The sequence below is a fragment of the Rhinoraja longicauda genome, chromosome 11 (assembly GCF_053455715.1).
Source record: "Rhinoraja longicauda isolate Sanriku21f chromosome 11, sRhiLon1.1, whole genome shotgun sequence".
Taxonomy (NCBI): domain Eukaryota; kingdom Metazoa; phylum Chordata; class Chondrichthyes; order Rajiformes; family Arhynchobatidae; genus Rhinoraja; species Rhinoraja longicauda.
This window is the reverse complement of record NC_135963.1, coordinates 46,308,588-46,333,448: the sequence shown is the minus strand read 5'-3', so window position 1 is coordinate 46,333,448 and position 24,861 is coordinate 46,308,588. Positions and strand designations below refer to the sequence as shown.

General features: G+C 41.5%; 1 protein-coding gene across 4 annotated transcripts in view; it reads right to left on the bottom strand.

Annotated features, from left to right (window-relative positions):
* Window positions 1–24,861, bottom strand: part of odr4 (odr-4 GPCR localization factor homolog) — an 81,645-nt gene that overhangs the window by 33,734 nt on the left and 23,050 nt on the right. For all 4 annotated transcript variants that reach the window (XM_078407572.1, XM_078407574.1, XM_078407573.1 and 1 more), the window contains 4 exons: window positions 20,614–20,720; window positions 13,966–14,002; window positions 1,926–2,060; window positions 122–217 (listed from right to left, as the gene is read on the bottom strand). In XM_078407572.1, the coding sequence (XP_078263698.1) occupies window positions 122–217; window positions 1,926–2,060; window positions 13,966–14,002; window positions 20,614–20,720 (375 nt within the window). The remainder of the gene's footprint in view (window positions 1–121; window positions 218–1,925; window positions 2,061–13,965; window positions 14,003–20,613; window positions 20,721–24,861) is intronic.

The following is a 24,861-nucleotide window of genomic DNA, read 5'->3' as shown; positions in this document are numbered from 1 at the left end:
AGATATCAATGGAACCTAATTTCTGAAGTAGCGTACAATGCTATCATGTTACACAAAATTATTTCAACATTGTATTTGGTCATGTATGCAACCAAGAGTAACAAATCAAAATATTTCTTACTGATCCTTCACCAATAATGCTTTCTTCGTCTTTGTAATATCCACCTATCAGGTAATTACTCTGCAACATCTGTTTTGCCCAATTGTGCAGACCTTTCTGAAGAGGGGTAATGATGGAAGAGAAAATACTCAATAAAAATTATACGAACTGCAAAAATAGTAAGATATAAATTAACACTCATGACACATTAAATTTCCAAATCATTTACATATAACTGCTTTTTCTTTAAAAAAAAGAACTATGCATCTTCCTTCAAAACAATATACACATGCTCAAATAACATGCCTGAGCCACTTTTGAGCATAAATACATTTTCAATATTTCTCTGTGAGAAAAACCAACTGAAATTAAATTTTCTGGAGACAAATTTCATCTGCTTTTGAGTGAAGACCTTTATACAAAAAATCATTAACTTCTGCAAGCATCCAACTTGCTTTTCTGTACAGTGTTATTGAAAGTGTTATTTTCTTTATCAGTGTTATGAACTGGATTCTCAAAAGAAATGCCATAAGTTTTGTGTGTGCTTCACAAATGCTGGATCAGCAAATTCCCAGCTGGGCTCCAATGATTCATAATTGAGTCCAGTAGCAGAATGCAAACTTCCTGTAATTGCGTTGCATTTTGCTTCTCGTTATATTTGTTTGTTTTTAATTTTATAAATTGTATTTTTATTCTTTACATATAACACATTTAGAATAGTTTTGAGGTGTTTATGCCAGAGGTTTACACAAATATTCAAATTTGTTTAATGGCTTGATAGTTGAGTCTGTGGGCATAGCTTATGAGAAGGGTCCTGACTCACATTTTTGCCATGTTCTCCAGAGGTGCTGCCTAACACATTTAGTTTCTCCAGCACTTTGTGTCTTTTTTTTAATGTAAACTAGCATCTGCAGTTCCTTGTTTATATTTCTATGCATCGGTATTGCTTAGTTGATTGTCAAAGCGTTTCTATGGGCTGGATCTGTTTACATGACCAGAAAGCCAAGCGCTGTGCAGAAACCTTTTAACCACAATGAACCAGCTTTGTTTAGATAGTTGATGTTAAAGATTCCCTCCCTCCAGGTAAGTGTAGACCCAACAGCTGGGGCCGCTTAATACCATGGATTTCAACTATATTGCCAACGGGGTTGATGTAAGAACCTTCATCCATGGAGGATAAACAGTAACTCCTGGTCCCAACTATTTCTGATGATTGTCTTCTTCCTGCCCCCATACTCAATCTTTATGTCACAATGTGAACTTGGGATTCTTCTGAGATTCATGAAAAAAATATTTCTAAACAAAGAGAAACCATTCTTAAGGAAGAACTAACAAGGTTGATAACTTCAACTTATTTTATCAGATGTTAATTTTCACTTTAATCCTATGTTCCATTTTACATCAAAATAATTTCTGCTTTTATGATTCTATCTAATTTTCAACTGTTCAATGTCTGCTTATCTGCTCATGACTCTCACCAAAACAATAATATGATTATATATATTATCTTTTCATCTATTATTTCATTGTATAATTTAAGCACCTACAATGGTTCTGCAACAATTCTGTATTTGCTCATTTCTAATTTTAGAAGCTTATTAAATATTGTATTTATTGCCTCCTTTATATTGGTAATACAATAAATTAGGTCACTGCTTTGCTAAACGTCATTGCATTTCTCAACAAAACGTATTTATTTTCCATGCCGCATTGTTCAACCAAATACAGTATTTTAGAAATAATAGGAAAATTCAGTATAAATGAAGACGTTTTGAGTCAAGAAGCCTTAATCAGCATTAATGAAAAACAATATTAAGTAACATACCAATGAACCCCTGTCAAACTGATTATCGGCAGTTGCTGCGACAGGGATATGAATATCCACGTTGATGGTAGCTTCCACAAGTTGCCAGGGAGATGTCAAGTTACTAGATTTATATTCTAGCAACTTAGGTGGAGTCTTGAAAATACAATAAATTAAGATATGTTAAGAAATACTGTATTTTCTTAATAGAATTATTATACGACTATTTGGTATATCTATTTGGAGTATTGTGTTCAGTTTTGGTCATCCTGTTATAGGACAGATGGTGTTAAGGATGTAGAGATTTACGAGGATGTTGCCAGCACTCAAGAGCCTGAGTTATAGTGAGAGATTGAGAGGGTTAGGACTTTATTCCTTGGAGCACAGGATGAAGGGTGATCTTATAGAGATATATAAGGTCATGAGAGGAATAGTTAGGGTAAATGCACAGATTTTGTTACCCAGACTAGGGAATCGAGAACCAGGGGACATAGGTTTAAGGTGAGGGGGGAAATATTTAACAGGAACCTGAGGGGCAACTTTTTTTTTTACACAAAGGGTGGTGGGTATATGGAATGAACAGTCAGAGGAGGTAGTTGAGGCAGGTACTATCACAACATTAAAAAAAAACCATTTGGACAGGTACATGGAGAGGATAGTTTTGGAAGAATACTGGCCAAACGCAGGCTGGTGGGACCAGTGTGGACGGGGCATGTTTGGTCTGCATGGGCAAGTTGAGCTGAAGGACCTGTTTCCACACTCTATGACTCTATCTAATATACTTGAAGTTTCAAAACAAAATATTTTAGATAATTTTATCTGCGTCAATCATTACTCAATTTGTAGTATTGTAATTATCCCTGATTAATTTCAATTGCAAAGAGAAATAAGTTACAGATACTTGTGCTATAATGCGAATTGTATTCTGTAGAAATCTCATATTATTCAAAAACAATTGTGTCAATGGAGGGTTAGGACCAAGACTGTTTCAAGCTTGCAACAAGTTTTTTTTTCCTTACAGGATTTTCAAAATTAAAACATTAGCAATGTTTATTTTTGTTACTACAAGCTAAAAACACTGAAGGCTATATCTCACATTGCTTAATAGGGTATTGTTGCACAGGTGTCAATGAAATGCTTGCCCAATTTGAAGATAGACACAAAAAACTAGAGTAACTCGGTGGGTCAGACAGCATCTCTGGAAAAAAGGAATAGGTGATGTTTCGTGTCGGTGCCCTTCTTCAGACTGAAGAGGGTCTCGACTCGAAACGTCACCTATTCCTTTTCTCCAGAGATGCTTTCTGACCCGCTGAGTTAATCCCGCTTTTTGTGTCTATCTTCAGTTTAAACCAGCATCTGCAGTTCCTTCCTACACGATTGTCAAATTCAATGACCACAAGCTACATGAATGTGTAGCTGTATTCGGAAGAGAGGAATCATGTCAGTTTACTGTGGGGAGATTGAATAAAACTCTTTTTCCCCGTCAACTATTTTATCCAAGACTTTTTTTTTCTTCTTGCCAATTTCCAACACAAAATTTAAGTGGCTCTCTAGTTCTCGATCGAAATCACATTACAACCAATTTGGGCTGCGTACTGCGATAGGGTGCCCTAATTTATCACTCGCAAATATGCAATTCGTGTCATGGAAACGTGTATTATATCCGAGTGACCTGTACTCTAGAAAGACTGAGGATGTGGGTTCACACACATCCCACCACATGTAGAGTATTCAATTGTTCACTGTAATATACCTCCATTCAATTTAAGAGCACATTACATTTTGGGCTGTCAAAATGTTTTAACTTTTACGGCAGATAATAGAATTATAGTTTTAACAATTTGTTGTGTTTATTCAAACAAGAGGATGATACAACCTGGAAGACCATCTAGCTCATCAAGCTTTTTCCCATTACTCTGCTGATACCTTGCTTTCAAATACTTCACAAAATCCCTTTTGGAAGTTACATTATAATAATTCACTATCCAAAAGAAAAGTTCTCATGTTGTCTTTGCTTCTTTCCCGTATTCTCTACTCTGAAAAGATTCTCCATAAATAATATGTGATTTAGGATATCTCAATCATTTTTTCTCATGACTGTCTCTACTCCAAAAACAATCCAGCTTCAGCATTTTTCCATACAAGTTCCCTTTGCCTAACACCAGTATCTCTCTTCTGCACTCTCTGTCTGACTCTTACATCACCTAAGGTAAGTGCCCTGAAATGAATAAGTTACTTCAGCCTAGGCCAATACAATCTATATACTAAAACTCTTGTTTGTTTGTTTGTTTGTTTGTTCCTGAACTACAGCCAAAACGGTACACGATAGCACAACAATTTTAGGCCCACCTTAAATCACCGTCAACCCTTCGGTGCTAATGGAAGAAGTTTCATTGAAATCGGTGTTATATTTTTAAAGTTATTCACATTTTAAAGTTTAAATCCGAGGGAGGGTGGGAGGGGGGTGGAGAGAGGGAGGGGGGAGAAGGGAAGATAATGCGGCACGGTGGCGCAGCGATAGAGTTGCTGCTTTACAGCGAATGCAGCGCCGGAGACTCAGGTTCGATCCTGACTACGGGTGCTGCACTGTAAGGAGTTTGTACGTTCTCCCCGTGACCTGCGTAGGTTTTCTCCGAGATCTTCGGTTTCCTCCCACACTCCAAAGACGTACAGGTATGTAGGTTAATTGGCTGGGTAAATGTAAAAATTGTCCCTAGTGGGTGTAGGATAGTGTTAATGTGCGGGGATCGCTGGGCGGCACGGACTTGGAGGGCCGAAAAGGCCTGTTTCCGGCTGTATATATATGATGATGATGATGATGATAAGGAAGGTTGAGGAGGATGGAGTGGGGGGGAGGGGAAGGGGAGGAGAGGGTGAAGGGGAGGGAGGAGGGGAGAGCAGGGAGGTGTAGGGAGGGAGAGAGATGGGTGAATGGAGGGGGAAGAAGGGTGGGGGAGGGAGGGAGGGAGAGGGAGGGAGGGAGAGGAGGGGGAGGGGGGGAGGAGGAGAGGGTGCTGCACCCATACAGGTGAGGTTTGGACTTGGTCTAGTGTTTTATGAAAGTCTGCATATGTTCCTTCATTTATAAATAAAATATATTTTTGTCTGTTCACCCCTTTTAAAATCATACCATTTTACACATACTATCTTTCATTCTTCTGACTAAAATATGCCACTCCAGATTTCTCTAAATCTCATATTGATGTTCTTAACATTTAATAACTCCACCAAAAGTGGTCATGGTTTCAGTGGCTTTAAGCTCTGGAATCCTTCTCTAAATTTCTCAGTTATTAAAATCTACCTCCTTTATCAAGGCAAGGCAAAACACAGCAAGTTTATTTACATAGCACATTTCATACAGCAATGGCAATTCAAAGTGCTTTACACAGAGCATAAACAATATAGAACAAGGAGAAAAGGTAGGGAAATACAAATAATAAGAGTAATAAGATAAATAAATAATAGTTATAAGTAAGATTAATAGAGTAATGGGGGATCATGACAGAAGCCCCCTCGTGGTGAACCCCCAGAAAAGACGACATGATGCACTCTGTGACGCATCGGGCGACCAATTCTGTGAACATGTTGGACGACGACAGAAGCCAACAGCGAGCTAACGTCGTCTGACACACGAGCGAACGATAGAGTAATAAAATTAGATTAAAAGTAATAAGAATAGACCAAAAGTAAGATATATAGAGTAGCAAGAATCAAAGTGCTAGTCATAGACACTGTAGAACATGAAGGTTTTAAGCCTAGTTTTGAATATATTTAGAGTTTGGGCCTGTTTGAGTTCTTCGGGGAGTTTATTCCAGATGCACGAAGCAGTGACTAAAAGCTGCTTCACCGTGTTTTGGTTTTACTCTTGGAGTGTTTAATAGACTGGTCCCAGCTGACCTAAGGGGTCTAGCTGGAATGTAAGGTGAGAGAAGGTCTGATATGTATTTTGGTCCAAGAGCATTAAGTGATTTGTAGACAATTAGGAGTACTTTGAATTCGATTCTCTGACAGAGTGGTAGCCAGTGTAGAGATCTGAGAATTGGTGTAATGTGTTCAAATTTTTTAGCTTTTGTTAAGACTCTAGCAGCGGCGTTTTGGACGAGCTGCAACTTGCGAACTTCCCCTTTAGATAAGCCTGTCAGAAGACCATTACAATAATCAAGCCTATTCGAAATGAATGCGTGGATGAGCTTTTCAAGGTCTTGTTTAGACATGAAACCTCTGATTCTTGCAATGTTTTTCAGGTGATAGTAGGCTGCTTTAGTTATTGAGTTTATGTGGCTGTTGAAGTGTTTAGATCAGAGTCTAGAATTACACCAAGATTTCTGACCTGCAAGAGAGAATCAAGGCTATCAATCTTTTGTCATGTGGACCGAAGACAATTATCTCGGTTTTATTTTTGTTTAGCTGGAGAAAATTGTGTCTCATCCAGCTGTTTATCTGTTCAATGCATTGATGGAGACTATCGATGGGACTATAGTCATTTGGAGAGAGGGCTATGTAAATTTGAATGTCATGCTTTGGGTCATCCTTTTATAAATAAACTAGAACAGGGAGGATCCTTTGGGCCCAAAGCTCTCCTGCATTGCTCTAGCACCCTCCCCTCCCCCACCCACTCCATCCCCATTAACCCCCCTCCTCCTATCACCCCCCCTTCACCCACTCCATCCCCTCTCAACCCTCCCTACCCCCCACTCACGCACTCCATGCCCCCTCAACCGCCTTCCTACCCTCACCCCCACCACCGCTCCACTCTAAGGGGCTCTCCGACACTCCCCCCTCCCCTTCCACTCACCCACTCTATCCCCCCTCCTCCCCTTCCCACTCACCCACTCTATCCCCCCTCCTCCCCCCCCCCCCCAGTCACACGGCGGCGGGATGCACGCACAAGATGGTGGAGCTGGAGGAGTAGAAGAAGGAGAGCGGCCGCAATGTGTGTGTGTCTGTGCCGCTCTGCCCGCTGGGGGTTGTAGTCCGGTGATGGTCCGGGATACTGGGGCCAGGTGGGGGCGGGATCTATACCTCCCGGCGTGCAGTGACGCGGCGGGAGGCGCGCAAAAGATGGCGGAGTGGGAGGAGGAGAAGAAGAAGAAGAAGAGAAAGGTCGCAGTATATGTGTGTGCCGTGCTGCTGGGGGTTGTAGTCCGGTGATGGTGATGGTGATGGTGCTGGGGCCAGGTTGAGAGCGGGACATCTTAAGTAAGTATTAGATCAACAGGCCCCAACTGCGCAGGCGCGGACCCGTTTGTTCTGTGCATGCACGGAACAGGCGGCCATCTTACGTAAGTATCAGATCAACGGGCCTCAACTGCGCAGACGCGGACGCGTTGGGTTCCCATTGTGACCTCGAACACGGCTGACGGGCAGGGCAGGGCAGGTAGAAAAGGGATTTTTAAAGTTTAAAAGGTAAAAAACTTAAAAAATATAACAACCATTTGAACCGCAGGACAATGGTGAGTAAGGTGGTGCTAAAATTGTTACGCTATCGTGTACCATTGTTGCTGTATTTCGGGAACAGACAAACAAGCAAATATAAATATATACGTACACAAGATGAGAGTTTTAATAATATACTAGCAAAGTGGGCCCATTGGGCCCATTCCCACACCCCCATTCTCTCCTCCCCCAGCCCCACTCTTACTCTCCCCACAACCCCCCTTTCCCCACGACCTCCCCTTTTCCCAGTACCCCTCGCGTTTTTCTTTAAAATAAATTGTTTTTAAAAAATAATAAAATGAAAATCAATTAAATAAAGATCCTATGTAAAATAAAGAGGCCGGGATGGATCCGAGGTATTTTCCAAAAATGGGCGGGCGGGGAGTGTCACCCGGGGTCGTGGTTAGGCGAGGAGGGACAGAAAAGGGGAGAGGGTACCATTCACCTTGGCCCCGTGGCGCCTGCGCTGCAGCCAGAGCAAGCCGTGGACCCAAAGCCTCTGCTGTATTGCTCTAGCACCCTCACCCCGCCTACTCCCCCCCACTACATCCCTCTACCCCACCCCCACTCCCCCCTTCCCTTACCAACCCCCCCTCCCCTCACTCCACCCCCACTCCGCCATCCCCACCCCCACTCACCTCCCCCATCCCCACCCCCACTCTCACCTCCCCCACCTATCCCCCACTCCCCCTCCACTCCCCCCTCCCGCCCACCCCAATCCCCCCTCCCCTCCACTTCCCCCTCCTTTCCCTCCAACCCTACTCCCCACCACTACCCTCCCAAACCACTCCCCTCCCCATCAGCCCTAGTACTCCCCACCCCCCTCCCGTCCCTCAACCCGGGCATCAGTCAGACCCCCCACATCGCCCTCTCCTGCAAGAGATCAATATATATTGAAAGATATACAATATAACATTTAATATTCTTACATTATTATATTTTAAGTATTATTATTAGTGTGTGTGTGTGTGTGTGTGTGTGTGTGTGTGTGTGTGTGCGCGCGCGTGCGTGTGCGTGTGGTGGGGTTGTAGTCCGGTGATTGTCCGGAGCGCTGGGGCCGGGCGGGGGCTGGGACACCCGGACTACAACTCTCGGCGGGCAGCGCGCACAAGATGGCGGAGGGGGATGAGGAGAAGGAGCGCGGCCTCCATTTTTACTAGAATCGTCAAAGCGGGCACTGGAGAAGCGGGTGGAGGAGGAGAAAAAGCTGCCTGCTGGAGGTTGTAGTCCGGTGATGGTCCGGGGCACTGGGCCTGGGTGGGAGCGGGGACTCGACGACGTCGTCGGTTGAAGCGGGCGCTGGAGGAGGCGAAGGGGAACAAAGAGACGACGGCCGACAATCTTCCTCCTGCTCGAAATCTCTCCCAGGGCCGGGTGCAGGCGAGGGGGGAGAGGAAAGGGGAGAGGGTGCCACTCACTCCGGACCTGGGCGGCCATCGCGGTGGCCAGCAGCAGGAGAGCGGCTGTCCTGCCAGCAGCCATCTTCTTTTTCCTGCTCTGGCGCAGACGCGACGGGACGAAGGACAGGCGCGAGGCATGCTGGGACGGGCGGCGGTCCTCCCTCTGGTCCTCGGGGGGAGCGCATTTGTTAAAGTCAGTTTATTGGCCGCGAGTCCCTGGCCCCCCTTCCTCATTGGCTGCCACTCGTGCGGGTCTCATTGTGACGCCACACGCTGAAGATCTTAATAAAATCGGTCTAAAAGGTAATTTTTTAACTTTAAAATCTCTGTAACTTTAAAAGTATGACACCAATTTGAATGAAACCTGTTGTAAAGTGTGGCCAGGACAATGGTGATTAAGGTGGTGCTAAAGTTGTAGCGCTATCGTGCGGCGAGGGCATAAATACACGGCTGATAATATAGTGTAAGAAAATAACTGCAGATGCTGGTACAAATCGAAGGTATTTATTTCACAAAATGCTGGCGTAACTCAGCAGGTCAGGCAACATCTCAGGAGAGACTTGCTCCCCCTCCCCCCATTCGTAACAAGGACAGAATCCCCCTTGTTCTCACCTTCCACCCCATCAGCCAGCGTATCCACCAAATTATCCTCCAACATTTCCGTCACCTACAATGGGACCCCACTACTGGCCACATCTTCCCATCCCCTCCCCTTTCTGCGTTCCACAGAGACCGTTCCCTCCGTAACTCCCTGGTCCACTCGTCCCTTCCTACCCAAACCACCCCATCCCCGGGCACTTTCCCCTGCAACTGCAGGAGATGCAACACCTGTCCCTTTACCTCCCCCCTCAACTCCATCCAAGAACTTAAACAGTCTTTCCAGGTGAGGCAGAAGTTCACCTGCACCTCCTCCAACCTCATCTATTGTATCCGCTGCTCTAGATGTCAACTTCTTTACATCGGCGAAACCAAACCCAGGCTCGGCGATCGTTTCGCTCAACACATTCGCTCAGTCCGCCTTAACCAACCTGATCTCCCGGTGGCTGAGCACTTCAACTCCCTCTCCCACTCCCAGTCTGACCTTTCTGTCATGGGCCTCCTCCAGTGCCATAGGGAGGCCCACCGGAAATTGGAGGAACAGCACCTCATATTTCGCTTGGGCAGCTTGCAGCCCAGTGGTATGAACATTGACTTCTCCAACTTTATAGTTCCTCTGTCCCTCTCTTCCCCTCCCCCTTCCCAGTTCTTCCTCTATCTTCCTGTCTCCACCTATATCCTTCCTTTGTCCCGCCCCCCTGATATCAGTCTGAAGAAGAGTCTCGACAGGAAACGTCACCCATTCCTTCTCTCCTGAGATGCTGCCTGACCTGCTGAGTTACTCCAGCATTTTGTGAAATAAATACCTTCGGCTGATTATATATACATCATAACAAATATATATCATAACAAATAACAAACAAACAGTTTTAGTAATATATCGATAGATTGTGTAGCTCAGTGTGGAAATTTAGTTTGATAATATTCTTGTTACATATCTTGGAGTGTCCTGCTAAATTAATTGCTCTATATAAATGTCACAACTGTTGCTGGGTTTTTTTTCTCTTGTTTATATTTGTCAAAACTTCATTATTGATTTCATTTCATTGTTTTATCTTTTGTTATAGGGTGCCTTGACATCATATGCTCTATATGCATATTAGGGAATACTGTGGGTCACTAAATGATGAGAAGTAGATAGAAAAGAAAATTAACCATCAAATTACAGAATAATCCACGAACTACAGAACAATAATTTCATTTATCCCATTTCAGAGGAGCTTATCAAAATGCAAAGGGAAAAGTGGGAGAGCAATTTCTGATATTCAAGAGAACATTCCTGGTGTATCTTGTATATTTCTAAAAGCACAATGATACAAGATAGAAATTTTAAATTAAGATAAAAATTAAAGCGCTAACGAGTATCAGATAATTCCATCTGATACCCCTCTAAAGAAGGGTCTCCACCCGAAACGTCACCCATTCCTTCTATCCAGAGATGCTGCCTGTCCTGCTGAGCTAATCCAGCATTTTGTGTCTATCTTCAGATAATTCATAGCTTTTCCCTTCATAAGAATATGACTGCCCAAGCCAAACTTTGAAGGCTTTCCTTTATAAATGTCATAGTAATTTTTGCCTATGCATTTTCGATTTTTATTCCCAGAATCCTTCAATAGACTAGTTTTATGCTTCAGTGTTCTTTTTCAAATACTAATACTCAAATTCTAAACATGATAATCATTGTTTCTCAAATGTTATTCCACTGAAACTTGTTCCACTTGCCCCACTTCACTTCCCGACCTTAATCAAGCACTACTTCCTTTCACATTAAGGTAGAAACGAACAAACCAGGAATGTTCTCTTGCATGCACATTAGAAAGTGGTCTCCTTCTTTTCCCTTTGCATCTTTACCATCGCCTCTGAAAAGGGGTAAATGAAATGATGTAATAACAAGGAATTGCAGATAATGATTATACCAAAGTTGACACAAAATACTGGAATAACTCAGTGGGTCAGGCAGCATCCCGAGAACATGGATAGGTGATGTTTCGGGTTATCATATCATATATATACAGCCGGAAACAGGCCTTTTCGGCCCTCCAAGTCAGTGCCGCCCAGCGATCCCCGTACATTAACACTATCCTACACCCACTAGGGACAATTTTTACATTTACCCAGCCAATTAACCTACATACCTGTACGTCTTTGGAGTGTGGGAGGAAACCGAAGATCTCGGAGAAAACCCACGCAGGTCACGGGGAGAACGTACAAACTCCTTACAGTGCAGCACCCGTAGTCAGGATCGAACCTGAGTCTCCGGCGCTACATTCGCTGCATTCGCTGTAAAGCAGCAACTCTACCGCTGCGCTACCGTGCCGCCCCTATTCGAACCCTCTTTCAGTGTCATTTGTGTCTGAACCGAAAAGTCTCCTATCCATGTTCTCCAGGGATGCTGCCCAACCCATTGAGTTACTCCAGTAATTTATGTCTGTCTATAAATTAAATTATTGTTCTGTAGTTCTTGCATCATTCTGTAATTTAACTGCTAACTTTCTTTTCTATCTTCTTGATGCTTCTCCTCATTTAATGGCATGTGTATATCACAATATTCATAATTGTTTTGCTCTACTTTTTAAAGTTCTAAGCAAATATAATGTCTTTGATCAATTCAAGCCTTAGACGATACATAGTTCTTTCTTTGATTAATACTGTAACCTACTATCACGATATGCCCAAATTTCTATCCTTCCCTATCTTTCCTGAACATCTCATGTCTTAACTTTCTCAATAAGCGAGTTTGGTAACTCGACTGAGCGTACAGTGGCCCTAGGTCGCAGGGGCAAAACATTCTCGCCGGCTGATCTGCTGCGTGTATACAGACCTGCATTTCATCCGTATTTTCCAGTTTTGCTTCATAGAAGTAAGGAAATACTGCTTTAAAAAATATGAATTAGGTGTATTTATGGTTAATTTGTACGACTACGATGATTTTGTAGATTTTATTGCTTTATGCTTCGGTGATTGAGCGAGATCGTTCCGATTTTCGTTTGCATTGTAACTTCCTGTAGGGTCTCAACCGTTATTTTATTTATTTATTTATAATGAATGATCTCTTGCTCTCTTGCTATTCACTTTGCTGCTGGAACACTGTAAATTTCCCCGGTGTGGGTCGAATAAAGTAATATATTATAATATATATATTATAACCTGAAACGTCAGCCATTCCTTCTCTCCAGAGATGCTGCCTGATCTGCTGAGTTACTCCAGCATTTTGTGAAATAAATACCAGCTACTGGGTGATATTATAGGGAGGGTTTGATCAGACAAACCGCTCCGCTGAATGCTGACCTCTGCAGCTGTCTAATTGCTGCACGAACAGCAGCTTCAAGTTTACAGTGGTCATCCATTGACATTCCGGACAGTAGCCACCGCCTGCACAAAGCAGCAATTCATTCACTCAAACATTTGTTTTTCTTTTGCATCGCCGACAATCCGGAAAACCAAGAATAACTCATGGTTTGGGAAGTGCAACATATTCCCGCTTGAGGAGCAAGTTACAATGCAAAAGAAAATTGTAACAATCTCGCTCACTCACTGAAGCATTAAGCAATAAAACCTACAAAATCATCGTAATCTTGTACAAATTAACCATAAATGCACCTAATTAATATTTTTTAAGGCAGTATTTTCTTACCTCTACGAAGCAAAACTGGAAAATACGGATGAAACGCAGCTCTGTATACACGCAGCAGATCAGCCGGCGAGAATGTGTTGCCCCTGCGACTTATGGCATGCTCAGTCGAGATACCAAACTCGCTTATTCTCCATTAGAAGATTTATTTTAACCAGTTTACTTGATTGGATTCTAAAACATATATTAAAGATGAATAGAAAATGTGACAAATCCTGCTCCTTGAAGTTAGGAAGATTATGTTGCAATTAAAAAAACAGAAGTGTGGATGCAGCTTCTATTGTTAGGCACACAATTACATACTAGTTATTATCCTGCATCAGGTCTGCTTGTAAAATAATATTGAGGCCACATTCTACAAACTCTAATTGTATTTTTTTATTAGTTAATATATTTCTAAATTACATAATAGAGCTCTTGATGTTAATTTGAAAGCCTGTGTGTGTGTCAGTAAATAACCTGTGCTTGGATCCACCAATTTCCAAAGCCTGACAGTTATCTTGCATATTTCTAAAAACTTCGAATGGGATGAGATAGCAATTTGAAGTTAAAAAATAATTTAAGGTACAGTCTTTTTTTGTTAATTCAAGGCTTTTTATCAGGTCAACAAATTATTTGATTTCAGCAACAAAAATACAGAAAGTTTGAGACTTAGGAGAAAATTTGGATTGCTACATTTTTAAAATTGTAAATTAAAATGGATCACAGGCAACCCCCGCGATACTGCCATTCAGTTCATGGAAATTCACCTATACAGAATTCACAAATCAATTCGCAAAAATTTGTGATGTGGAATAAAATTTGCTCTCATGGAATTTGTGGGAAGGAAAAGTAAAAAAATAAACACATCATTTGTTTCAACTCACCTTTCTTGACACGCGCTCAGATGACGCAGCTTTGTGTTAAAAAGGGTCACGTTACTGTTTTCTAGGAACGCACCCCCACCTCCATGTAATGCAGGGGTCATCTGTACAATATTGAATTGAAATATTCTTACCTGTGGACTGTGAATGTCAAAAGTTCGTAACTTCATTCTGGATGCAAAGAGCTTAGGAAATATATTTGGCTGGAAATATATTTTTAAACTGTAGAAATACATCTAAATTTGACAAATGTGTTTATTTCTCATTTTTAAAACATTTACTAGTTTCCACTTTGCTTTCATTTAAAATATTTAGTATTTTTAAGTTTAGTTGAGGCTAACGAAAATGTTGTTTAAAGTGCAGCTTCAATAGAGAAACGTTAAAATTTTAAGTGTGAGAATTTATTTGTGGTATAGGGGTGGTGGGAGAATCTTCTTTTTGACTCTGGTACTTGCATGTAAGTTTGATTCAGCCAGTATTCCACTAAAATTTACTTTAGTGTTTCATGCAGGTTAGTGTAACAACACTTGATTATCCATCAATAAATATTTACTAAAAGGTCCAAAGAACAAGAATAATTAAATGTGAAATAGAGTCTGAAGAAGGGTCCTGATCTAAAACGTCATCTATCCATTCCCTCCACAGATGCTGCCTTCCACAGAGAAACCTGCTGAGTTCTCCACCACTTTCCTTTTTGCACAAGAATAATTAAATCATCTTTTTAAAAATGTAATTTTCTATAATCTCTATATGGTTGAATATTGCCACTAACAATACAGCAGGCTGATTGGTGAATAGTACATTTTTCTTGGTCTTTACGATAGTGGAGCATATTAGAAATATTTAAAATCACTTCACCATAATAACAAGTTAAACGTATTAATTGACATTTTTAAAATTTAAATAAATCAAATTAATTTAAACATGCATAATAAGATTTGATACAAATCTTAGGATGGAGGAGATGATCTCTAAGTTTTAGTCCAGTATTGGAAATCAGTGCAGTACCTCGGGAGCTGAGAAATTACGATGAAAGTAACACTGAAGCCAAGAATAGCAATTTGCCTGATTTTAAGTGGAACTGCCACAGCAATATTGGATGAGGTGCTTGATTGCAATATTGAGAAGTTGGTGTTGAAAATGTATTGCACCACTTTCAGGTTCACAAAAAATATCTCGTGGTCTGGATCCTTGTTTAAATGGAAACATTAGACACTGCAGATGCTGTAATTTGGAGTAACAAACAAGTATTGGAGCAATTCCGTGGGTTGAATGGCGTCTATGGAGGGAAAAGGAGAGTCAAAGTTTCAGATTGAAACACTGCATGAGTCCTGAAACATTGATAATTCGTACAATTCATCTTCATCCCAATCCCCTCCCAGACACTGCTTGACCCACTAAATTCCTCCATCTTATGTTGCTTCTCTTTTAGATCCATACAATGGCATGATATTCTAGGAAAGTAACTGTATCTTCGGTTTAAACCAGCATCTACAGTTCCTTCCTACACTGAAGATGTGATAATAGAAACATCGACAATCATGATGTGAGGAGATAAAACCAACATAGCTTTATGAAAAATAAATTACTTAATAATCTAAAAGAGCTATATGCGAATCAAAATAGTAGACTAGATGAAAGGGAATTTGTGGATATATTACATCAAAAGGCATCTAGTCAGCTTCCACACAAAAATCTTACATTAAAGAGCTCTCCTGGTTAGAGTAATATATCAGTACGACGTAGTTAAACTGCAAACTTCAGGTTTACATAGAAAATAGGTGCAGGAGGCCATTTGGCCCTTTGAGCCAACACCTCCATTCATTGTGATCATGGCTGATCATCTACAATCAGTAACCTGTGCCTGCCTTCTCCCCATATCCCTTGATTCCACTAGCTCCCACAGCTCTATCTAACTCTCTTTTAAATTCATCCAGTGAATTGGCCTACACTGCTTTCTGTGGCAAAATTCAAAACTCTCTGGGTGAAAAAGTTTCTTCTCACCTCAGTTTTACATGGCCTTCCCTTTATTCATAGACTGTGTCCCCTGGTTCTGGACTCCCCCAACATTGGAAACATATTTCCTGCATCTAGCTTGTCCTTTTAGAATTTTATACATCTCTATAAGATCCCCTCTCATCCTTCTAAACTCCAGTGAGTACAAGCCTAGTCTTGCCATGCATCTACACACTCACTCAACCTGTCCAAGTCACCCTGCAACCTCCTAACATCCTCTTCGCAGTTCACACTGCCACCCAGCTTTGTGTCATCCGCAAACTTGCTAGTGTTACTTCTAATTCCATCATCCAAATCATTCATATATATTGTAAATAGTTGCGGCCCCAGCACCGAGCCTTGCAGCACTCCACTCTCCACTGCCTGCCATTCTGAAAAGGACCCGTTTATTCCTACTCTTTGCTTCCTGTCTGCCAAACTATTCTCTATCCATGTCAATACCCTACCCCCAATACCATGTGCTCTAATTTTGCTCACCAACCTCTCGTGTGGGACCTTATCAAAGGCTTTCTGAAAGTCTAGATACACTACATCCACTGGTTCTCCTTCATCCATTTTACTTGTCACATCCTCAAAAAATTCCAGAAGATTAGTCAAGCAGGATTTCCCCTTCATAAATCCATGCTGACTTGAACCGATCCTTTTACCGCTATCCAAATGCGCCGTTATTACCTCTTTAATAATTGACTCCAGCATCTTCCCCACCATCGATGTCAGGCTAGCTGGTCTATAATTCCCCGTTTTCTCTCTCGCTCCTTTCTTGAAAAGTGGGATAACTTTAGCTACCCTCCAATCCAAAGGAACTGATCCTGAATCTATTGAACATTGGAAAATGATCACCAATGCGTCCACGATTTCTTTAGCCACCTCTAGAGCCACCTCCTTAAGTACCCTGGGATGCAGACCATCAGGCCCTGAAAATTGTGGAGCATTTGGATAGCAATAACAGGATCGTTCCGAGTCAGCATGGATTTACGAAGGGGAAATCATGTTTGACTAATCTTCTGGAATATTTTGAGGATGTAACTAGGAAAATGGACAGGGGAGAGCCGGTGGATGTAGTGTACCTTGACTTTCAGAAAGCCTTTGACAAGGTCCCACATAGGAGATTAGTGGGCAAAATTAGAGGTATTGGGGGTAGGGTACTGACATGGATAGAAAATTGGTTGCCAAGGCTCTGTGGGGGAGGACCACAATCTAGGGTCCTTCCGCTGCTGGACATGGGGGGCAGCGTGTGGTGGAGACGCCCCTCCAAATAAGGGAAGGGATTCTGTATAATTTTGTATAAATTTGGCAATGAATATCTGTATTGAATGAATGTATAACCTCCGGGAATGTCGGATGGAGTTTTGAAAGGAACATGTTTTGTAAATATTTATTTCTGGAATAATGTATTTTTTGATATATTAAAAAAAAGAACGTTGCATAAGATTAGGGCTTATGGGATTTGGTGGTCTTAGATTTGTATGGAATGTGGACAGTCAGAAAACCTGGTTACTTTCAGGATTGCAGAGTGTGACTTAATTATTACAGGTTGGGTCTGCAAACACTTAGTAGAGAACAAGGTATATTCTCTGCTTTGCAAGAAAGAATGTGAAGCTTAATATTTTTTCAATGTATAATCAGTTTTTAAAAAATCTCTTGTTCTCTTCACTATTTCTCTCTCTGCCTATTGATCATTTCCTACGTCAGCTGCTTATGCAAAGCCTCCATTTTTTTCCAAGCGGAATATTGATAAGTATTTCATTGGTCAGCAGTGAATGTAGATTAAGGACAATATGAGAGAAGAGCTCAGGGACTGGACATGAGAGGTAGCAGTAAGAAACCACAAAGAGGGGAAAAATGGCTGGGAAGAAAATATCTACCTCTTTTACTAGATAATGAGACCCATCTCTCTTCCAGCAATTATGGGTTCCCTTTAATCTTTCCATTTTACAACATTCTTTACAGGATTATGTGACCATTTTCCACATAAAACACCCCAAAATTAATAGGACAGAAAGCTCACGAAGGAATAGGAGAGAATAGCCAAGTGTAATAGGAATCGATGTGGAAGCTGAGATGAGCCAAGAATTAAAAGTACAAAATATGAATGCACGAAGTATAAGAAGTAAAATGGATGAGCATGAGGCTGTTAGAGATTGGTAGGTATGACATTGTGGAAATTACAGAGACGTGGCTGCAGAAGGATCAGGACTGGGAACTGAATATTCAGGGTTATACGTCCTATAGAAAGGACAGACAGGTGGGCAGAGGAGGTGGGGTAGCTCTGTTGGTGAGGGATGGAATTCAGTCCCTTGCGAGGGGTGACATTGGGTCTGACGATGTAGTCACTGGGGATAGAGTTCAGAAATTGTAACGGTAAGAAGACACTACTGGGAGTTACCTACAGACCCCCAAACAGTAGGCTACCAGAGAGAAGGCAATTCTGGATTTGGTTTTGTTCAATGATCCAGATTTAATAAGGGAACTCAAGGCAAAGGAACCGCTTGGAGGTAGTGACCATAATATGATTAGTTTTAATCTGCAATTTGAGAGGGACAAGGTTAAACCAGGAATGCCAGTGTTGCAGTTGAACAAAGGGGACTATGAAGGCATGAGAGAGGAGCTGGCCAAGTTTGAATGGAAAAGAATCCTAGCAGGAATGACGGTGGAACAGCAATGGCAGGAATTTCTGGGCGTAATCCAGAAGATGCAGGATCATTTCATTCCAAAGAGGAAGAAAGATTCTAAGGGGAGTAGGAGGCAACCGTGGCTGACAAAGGAAGTGAAGATGGAATAAAACTAAAAGAAAAGATCTATGATAGCAAAGAGTAGCGGGAAGCCAGTGGAGTGGGCAACTTTCAAAGGACAACAGAAGATGGTAAAAAGAGCAATACGAGCTGAAAAGATGAGGTACGGTGAAGCTAGCCAAGAATACAAAGAAGGATAGTAAAAGCTTCTTTAAGTATGTTAAGAGAAAAAGATTAGTACAGACAAATGTGGGTCCCTTGAAGGCAGAAACGGGTGAAATTATTATGGGTAACATGGAAATGGCAGAAAGATCTGTCTTCACTAAGGAAGACACAAACAATCTCCCAGATGTACTGGTGGACAGAGGATCAAGGGAGACAGAGGAACTGAAAGAAATTTGCATTAGGCGAGATTGGGGAGACTGATGGGACGGAAGGCTGATAAATCCCCAGGGCCTGATGGTCTGCATCCCAGGTAACTCAAGGAGGTGGCTCTAGAAATTGTGGACGCATTGGTGATAATTTTCCAATGTTCAATAGATTCAGGATCAGTTTCTTTGGATTGGAGGGCAGCTAATGATAATCCACTTTTCAAGAAAGGAGCAAGAGAGAAAACGGGGAATTATAGACCAGTTAGCCTGACATTGGTGGTGGGGAAGATGCTGGAGTCAATTATTAAAGAGGTAATAAGGCGCATTTGGATGTTCCCAATGTTGGGGGAGTCCAGAAACAGGGGACGCAGTCTAAGAATAAAGGGGAGGCCATTTAAAACTGAGGTAAGAAGAAACTTTTTCACTCAGAGTTGTGAATTTGTGGAATTCTCTGCCACAGAAGGCAGTGGAGACCAATTCAGTGGATGAATTTAAAAGAGAGCTAGATAGAGCTCTAAGGGGCTAGTGGAATCAAGGGATATGGGGAGAAGTCAGGCACAGGTACTGATTGTAGATGATCAGCCATAATCACAATGAATGTCAGTGCTGGCTCAAAGGGCCAAATGGCCTCCTCCTCCACCTATTTTCTATGTTTCTAAAACTGATTTTAAGCAGGTTTATGTTTAATCATTGGCCTTTTAAAACCAAATGTACATTCTTAAAAAATGAGGCCAAATATTGTTGAAACCCTGACAAGTTACTCTATAATCATTAAGTAATTCTTCAGTTTCTTTAAATGAAGATTCATCATATCAGACAACAATTTTGGAGTTGTGCCCAGACAAAGGTAAAATAGGGGTTGAAACATACACTGATGGTGGAATTTTACAATACAGTTGGAGGAGGAAGATGTAGGAAGTTAGATCGATATTGTTTGAGTAAGATGCCCCCATGACCTTGACACAAATCATGAAGATCAAGTTGTTCCAGTGGCTAAAGTGGATCCAATCACAAACTGTCCTTTACTTTTATATGCTGTTTAGAAATACATAAAATAGTTTAATGCTTCAATCTGGCTTCATCTCCGCAAAATGCAGAACAGCATCTAGCATTTAAACAATGTGAGTGAGCTCTTGAACAAAACGGGCATGAATTTACTTTTGGCAGCGTTTGATATTATTGAAATTGGACGTGGTATCTGTGATAGAAACAAAAGTCTTGGTGGTTTGTCTTGCCCCGTCATTCTGTTATTTTCACCCAAGTTTTTCCCATCATCCTCTCAAATTTCCATTTCTCGCCATTTAGTCACCCACTGAACATGATGACCCATCCACTACCATTTTATCTTCACTGAGCACCTCTTCGCCCTCTTACACATCTTTCTTTCATGCTTATGCAGGATTCATTCCCTTCCTCCCCACATAATGGCATATCATGGTTGTATTTCTTATAAGAACATGTTGATAAGTACATGGGATTTTATTTTGATCCCAGTTATAATCAAGAGACTCTTGAAAATCGCAGCAACTTGTGACATAGATATTGAGTTGTCTTGAAAATTACAGAATATATCTTTTGCCCGGCACCATTGTATTAATGCTGTAATAAGGGTACATTTTATTCCATAAAATGCTATCCCTCCTGTTTAACAGTTAAAGGATACTTCTTTGAATCAGCATAGATTTGGAGAACAATTCGTTCTGGTGGTTCATCTTCTGCAAAATTCCAGAGCCGTTCCTGTGCAACAGCAGCCTCAACAGCATTTGTCAACTGTGGTACAAAAGTTATAGATAATCATTCTTAATACCTAAAATGAATATTCAGCTTTTAGCTAAACAGTTTGTTATGCATTCAAGTAAGATCATGAACAAAAAAGCAGGGAACATTGGTGGTTCTGCCAATGTGAATAATATGTGATGAGAACAACCAATATTGTTAGAATTAGCCTTAATTTCCTCCCATGGTGGTCTCAAAACACCATGAACTGCATTTTATTGTTATGCATGCAGTATGAAGAATCTTACGATATTCTGACAGTGTGACAATGGAAGTTAAATGTGGGCTCTTTCAATACTGGGTTGTATCGATTTATTATATTGTACAGTGTACAATCAATCTGCACATAAGTAAACGATCATTACAAATTAATATTTTGGGCTAATATATAGAAAATTGCACAATAGAAGCCACATCCAATGGTAATATTTAATCAGAATATTACACAGCATTTGCTTTATCATACCATTTGCTGTGTTTTAGCTCAGGAGGCATTCATAATTATTTTCTGAATTAGAAACAGATGTAACATGTATTATGGAAGATTATCCCTTCTCTTCCTTGGCAGTCTTTGGGATTGAGGATGATTTGTTTCCACACCAGTTGTGAGCTTTGAAGCATGTGACACACAACCAAGACTGCACCACTGGGACACAAATAGTCAGGATGGGGAGCTCCGATAGTCATCACCAATTGTGACTCTGAAATACCATTACAGAGAAGAGGGAGACCAAGCAGGTATGTAATCAAAGCCATAGCTGCTGAATGAGTTTCACATTTCTCTATTTCTTTATGACATAGATCAGGGGCCTCCAAACTTTACAGCAGGAGGGCCACATTATATATTTTGCACATTTTTGCGGGCCTGAGGAAAAAATAAAGAAATATCAGAGAGAGAGAGGGGGGTGAGTTGGAGTAGAGGGAGCAAAGGGAGCGCGGGAAGGGGGAGGGTGAAGGAGCGCCGCCACTTGCAGGGGCTGCTCCCTCCCTCCCTCTCGCTCTCCCTCTCTCTCCCAGCGCCAGCGAGATGTGCGCCGCTACTCCACTCTCTTCCCCGGCCCCATCTCCCTCTAACGCAGCGAAATAAGAACAAACACAAGTGTTTTAGTTGTTGTTTAGAAGCCCCGCATCCCCGGGGTGAGCGGCGGCAGCAGCGAGGAGGGAAGTTTCCTTGAGTTTGTTGTTTGCGAGGGGGCGCTGCGATCTCTCGCCTTGTCCCGGCTCTGGGTTGGTGGTGATCCGCTCTCCAGTGAACCTTCGCCGGCAGCTTCTGCCTCCAGTCCCCGTCGCCGCCGCCGTGGTTCCACGGCTCCGGTTCAAGTTAGAGTCAGGGAGAGTTGAGGGGAACTCGCCACATAAAGCAAAAAAAAACTACAAAATCCTCATAGCTTTTACTAATTAACCATATATACACCAAATTAACAGTTCTGAAAACATTATTTTCTTATTTCTGCGAAGAAAAAATTGAAAAAACGATGAAATGAAGGCCGATCAGCTGAAAAAAAAAGCATAGGACGTGCGACCTATGACTGTCTCACGCTCAGTTGAGATACCGAACTCGTTTATAGCCGACCGCACGGAACATGTTAAGAGCTTGCTGCGGGCCGGATAAAATCTCTTGGCGGGCCGGATGTGGCCCGCGAGCCATAGTTTGGAGACCCCTGATATTGATGATGCAGGCTCATAAGACAATGCCATACCCAACTAATTTTCCCCATAGCCTATTCTCCCCACATTCCCATCAATTCCCATCTATCACTCTACATGCCAAAGACAATTTTACAGTGGCTAATTAACCTACCTAACACTTGCTTGGAAGGGAAGTGGAACATTAGGGAAAACCTACAGGGTCACCAAGAGAACATGCAAGTTCGACACAGAAAGCACTCATGGTCAGGAATGAATCCAGATCATTGGCCTGTGATGCAGGAGCTTGCCATGATGTGTCAAAATGTTGCCCCAGAAGGTTGTGAGAGAACCAACACCAGGAATAAACCTACACGACCTCATCCCACCAATCTCTTTGTTGGTGATAGTCACCATCTGCTGTGCGATATCACAGTAAATGGGAATGATTCAAAAGCAAATCCAGGGAATCAAAATTGAGCTTTCATGGGGCACTGTGAACCATTCACACAATGCTATTCCACTACAATTTGCTATCCAAAGCTTTGCAGATTTCTCACTCCACTATTCACATCAAGCTTGCTAGTTTTCTCAATTCTGTAAGAGCACGCGGGATCTTACATCAAGAAATGACCATAAAGGACTACATGCTGGCCAATCTGCAAAATCAATTAATCCTCCTTAATCAAGAGATCAAATCAAATCACTGTATTCCAGCCATGATTAGTCAAAAAATAACAGTAGGCAATTAAACAGCTATGAGTAGGAGATTTCAATAACTATCTACAAAGAAGGCAAGGCCCAGCACATGATGGAAAACATATTTTTAACATTTATCTTAAAGTAGATGATCCATTTTGCTGTTATCCTGCAGTTCCACAATTACAGGAGTAATCTTTCTATCCAATTCATTTCCAATAATTTGAAGATTCAGTTGAGAATACTGAATGTAGCAAAAAGAGTAGTCTCAAAATTTCTGATAAGTCTCAACAACTGTAAAAAAAGAGAAATGTTTTCAGATGAGCTAAATCTTTGAAATTCTCTATTTGAAATGCTGTTCAGATTCCTTCGCTGAATATATTCAAGATAGAACCAATAGATTTGTGGATGTCAGGGAACCAAAGGATATGGGATTCAGGCAGAAAATATTGTTAAATCAGTTTGCGTGAGGAGCCTATTTCAGCTCCAATTTATAATGATCTTGTGTAAATACCATGGATTCTGTCAACATTTTTTCTATTGAGCTGAACCCTTGTGCTCCCAAACTAGCTACACCTCTAGCCAAGCTGTTCCAATACCGTATCTAACTAAACATTTCCTAGGCAGACGCTCATCACAAAATGCATATCCAACCCTGATAAAATCACCATCAAATAATTATCAGAATAGCAAAGGTGTCTGTGACACGTTCCACAACGACTTGTTCACCGATTCTCATTAGGATTTTACAGGGATCATGACTCCAGACCACATTATGGTCGTTGGGAAATGGACAAAAGAACTGAATCCTAGAGGTGAGGGGTGAAGAGATTGCACTTGACATCAGAGCAAGACTTGACATCAGAGCAAGACTTGATGTCCAACTGCGACATCAAGAACTCTTTGTAAAAATTAAGTCAATGTGAATTTAGTGGAAAACCCTATTAGTTGAGGTCATACCTGACATAAAATGATTTGCTGATGATTGCTCATTCAATCATTCCAGCCTCTGAACATTATTGCAAGAGTTCAGAGTATTATACTCAATCATCTTCAGCTGCTTCACGAATGATCTCTCTTCAATCTTGAGGTCAGAACTGGGCATGTTCGATGATGATTAGACCATGCTGAATTCCAGTCATACTTAATGCTCAGATAATGAAGCAATCCCTGCCTGTCTACAGCAAGACCTGAACAATGTCAGCAATAGTAGTATTTGCACAACACAGATGATCGTCAATGAGTAGATGCAATAACAAAGTGTAACCATTTTCCACAAAATTAAATTATATTATGGTTGGCATTTCCTCCTTTGTCAAAAGCCCAGAGGTCTAAATTGACCAGAAACATTTCTAGATGAGCCACACAAATATTGCAGCTACAAATGAAGGAAAAAGAGCAGGACATTATGACTCCGGCCCTCAAATTCACTTGGATCATTTCTGATAAGTCTCTTCCTTTTCAGGATTTTTGGGAGCAAACTATCAATTGATATTTACTATAAATCCAGTGACTCCCATTGCTACCTTGACTACGCCTTTTTGCAAGGATGCCATCCCTTCTTACTTTCTCTGTCCTGCCGCATTGTTTCTTAAGAGGATATTTTCCGCTTTAGGACCTGGGAAATATCCTCCTTTATACGGAAACATGCTGTCTTTACATCCAACACATCATTCCTTGACATTTTCACTACCTACATGGCCGAGGATCAGCCAGGGTGGCAGGGTTGGCAGGCACGGCCTGGGAGCAGCCATATTATGATTGAAATCTATCTCACAAACTCGTTCTCCTCATTCCATATGTAACTCAC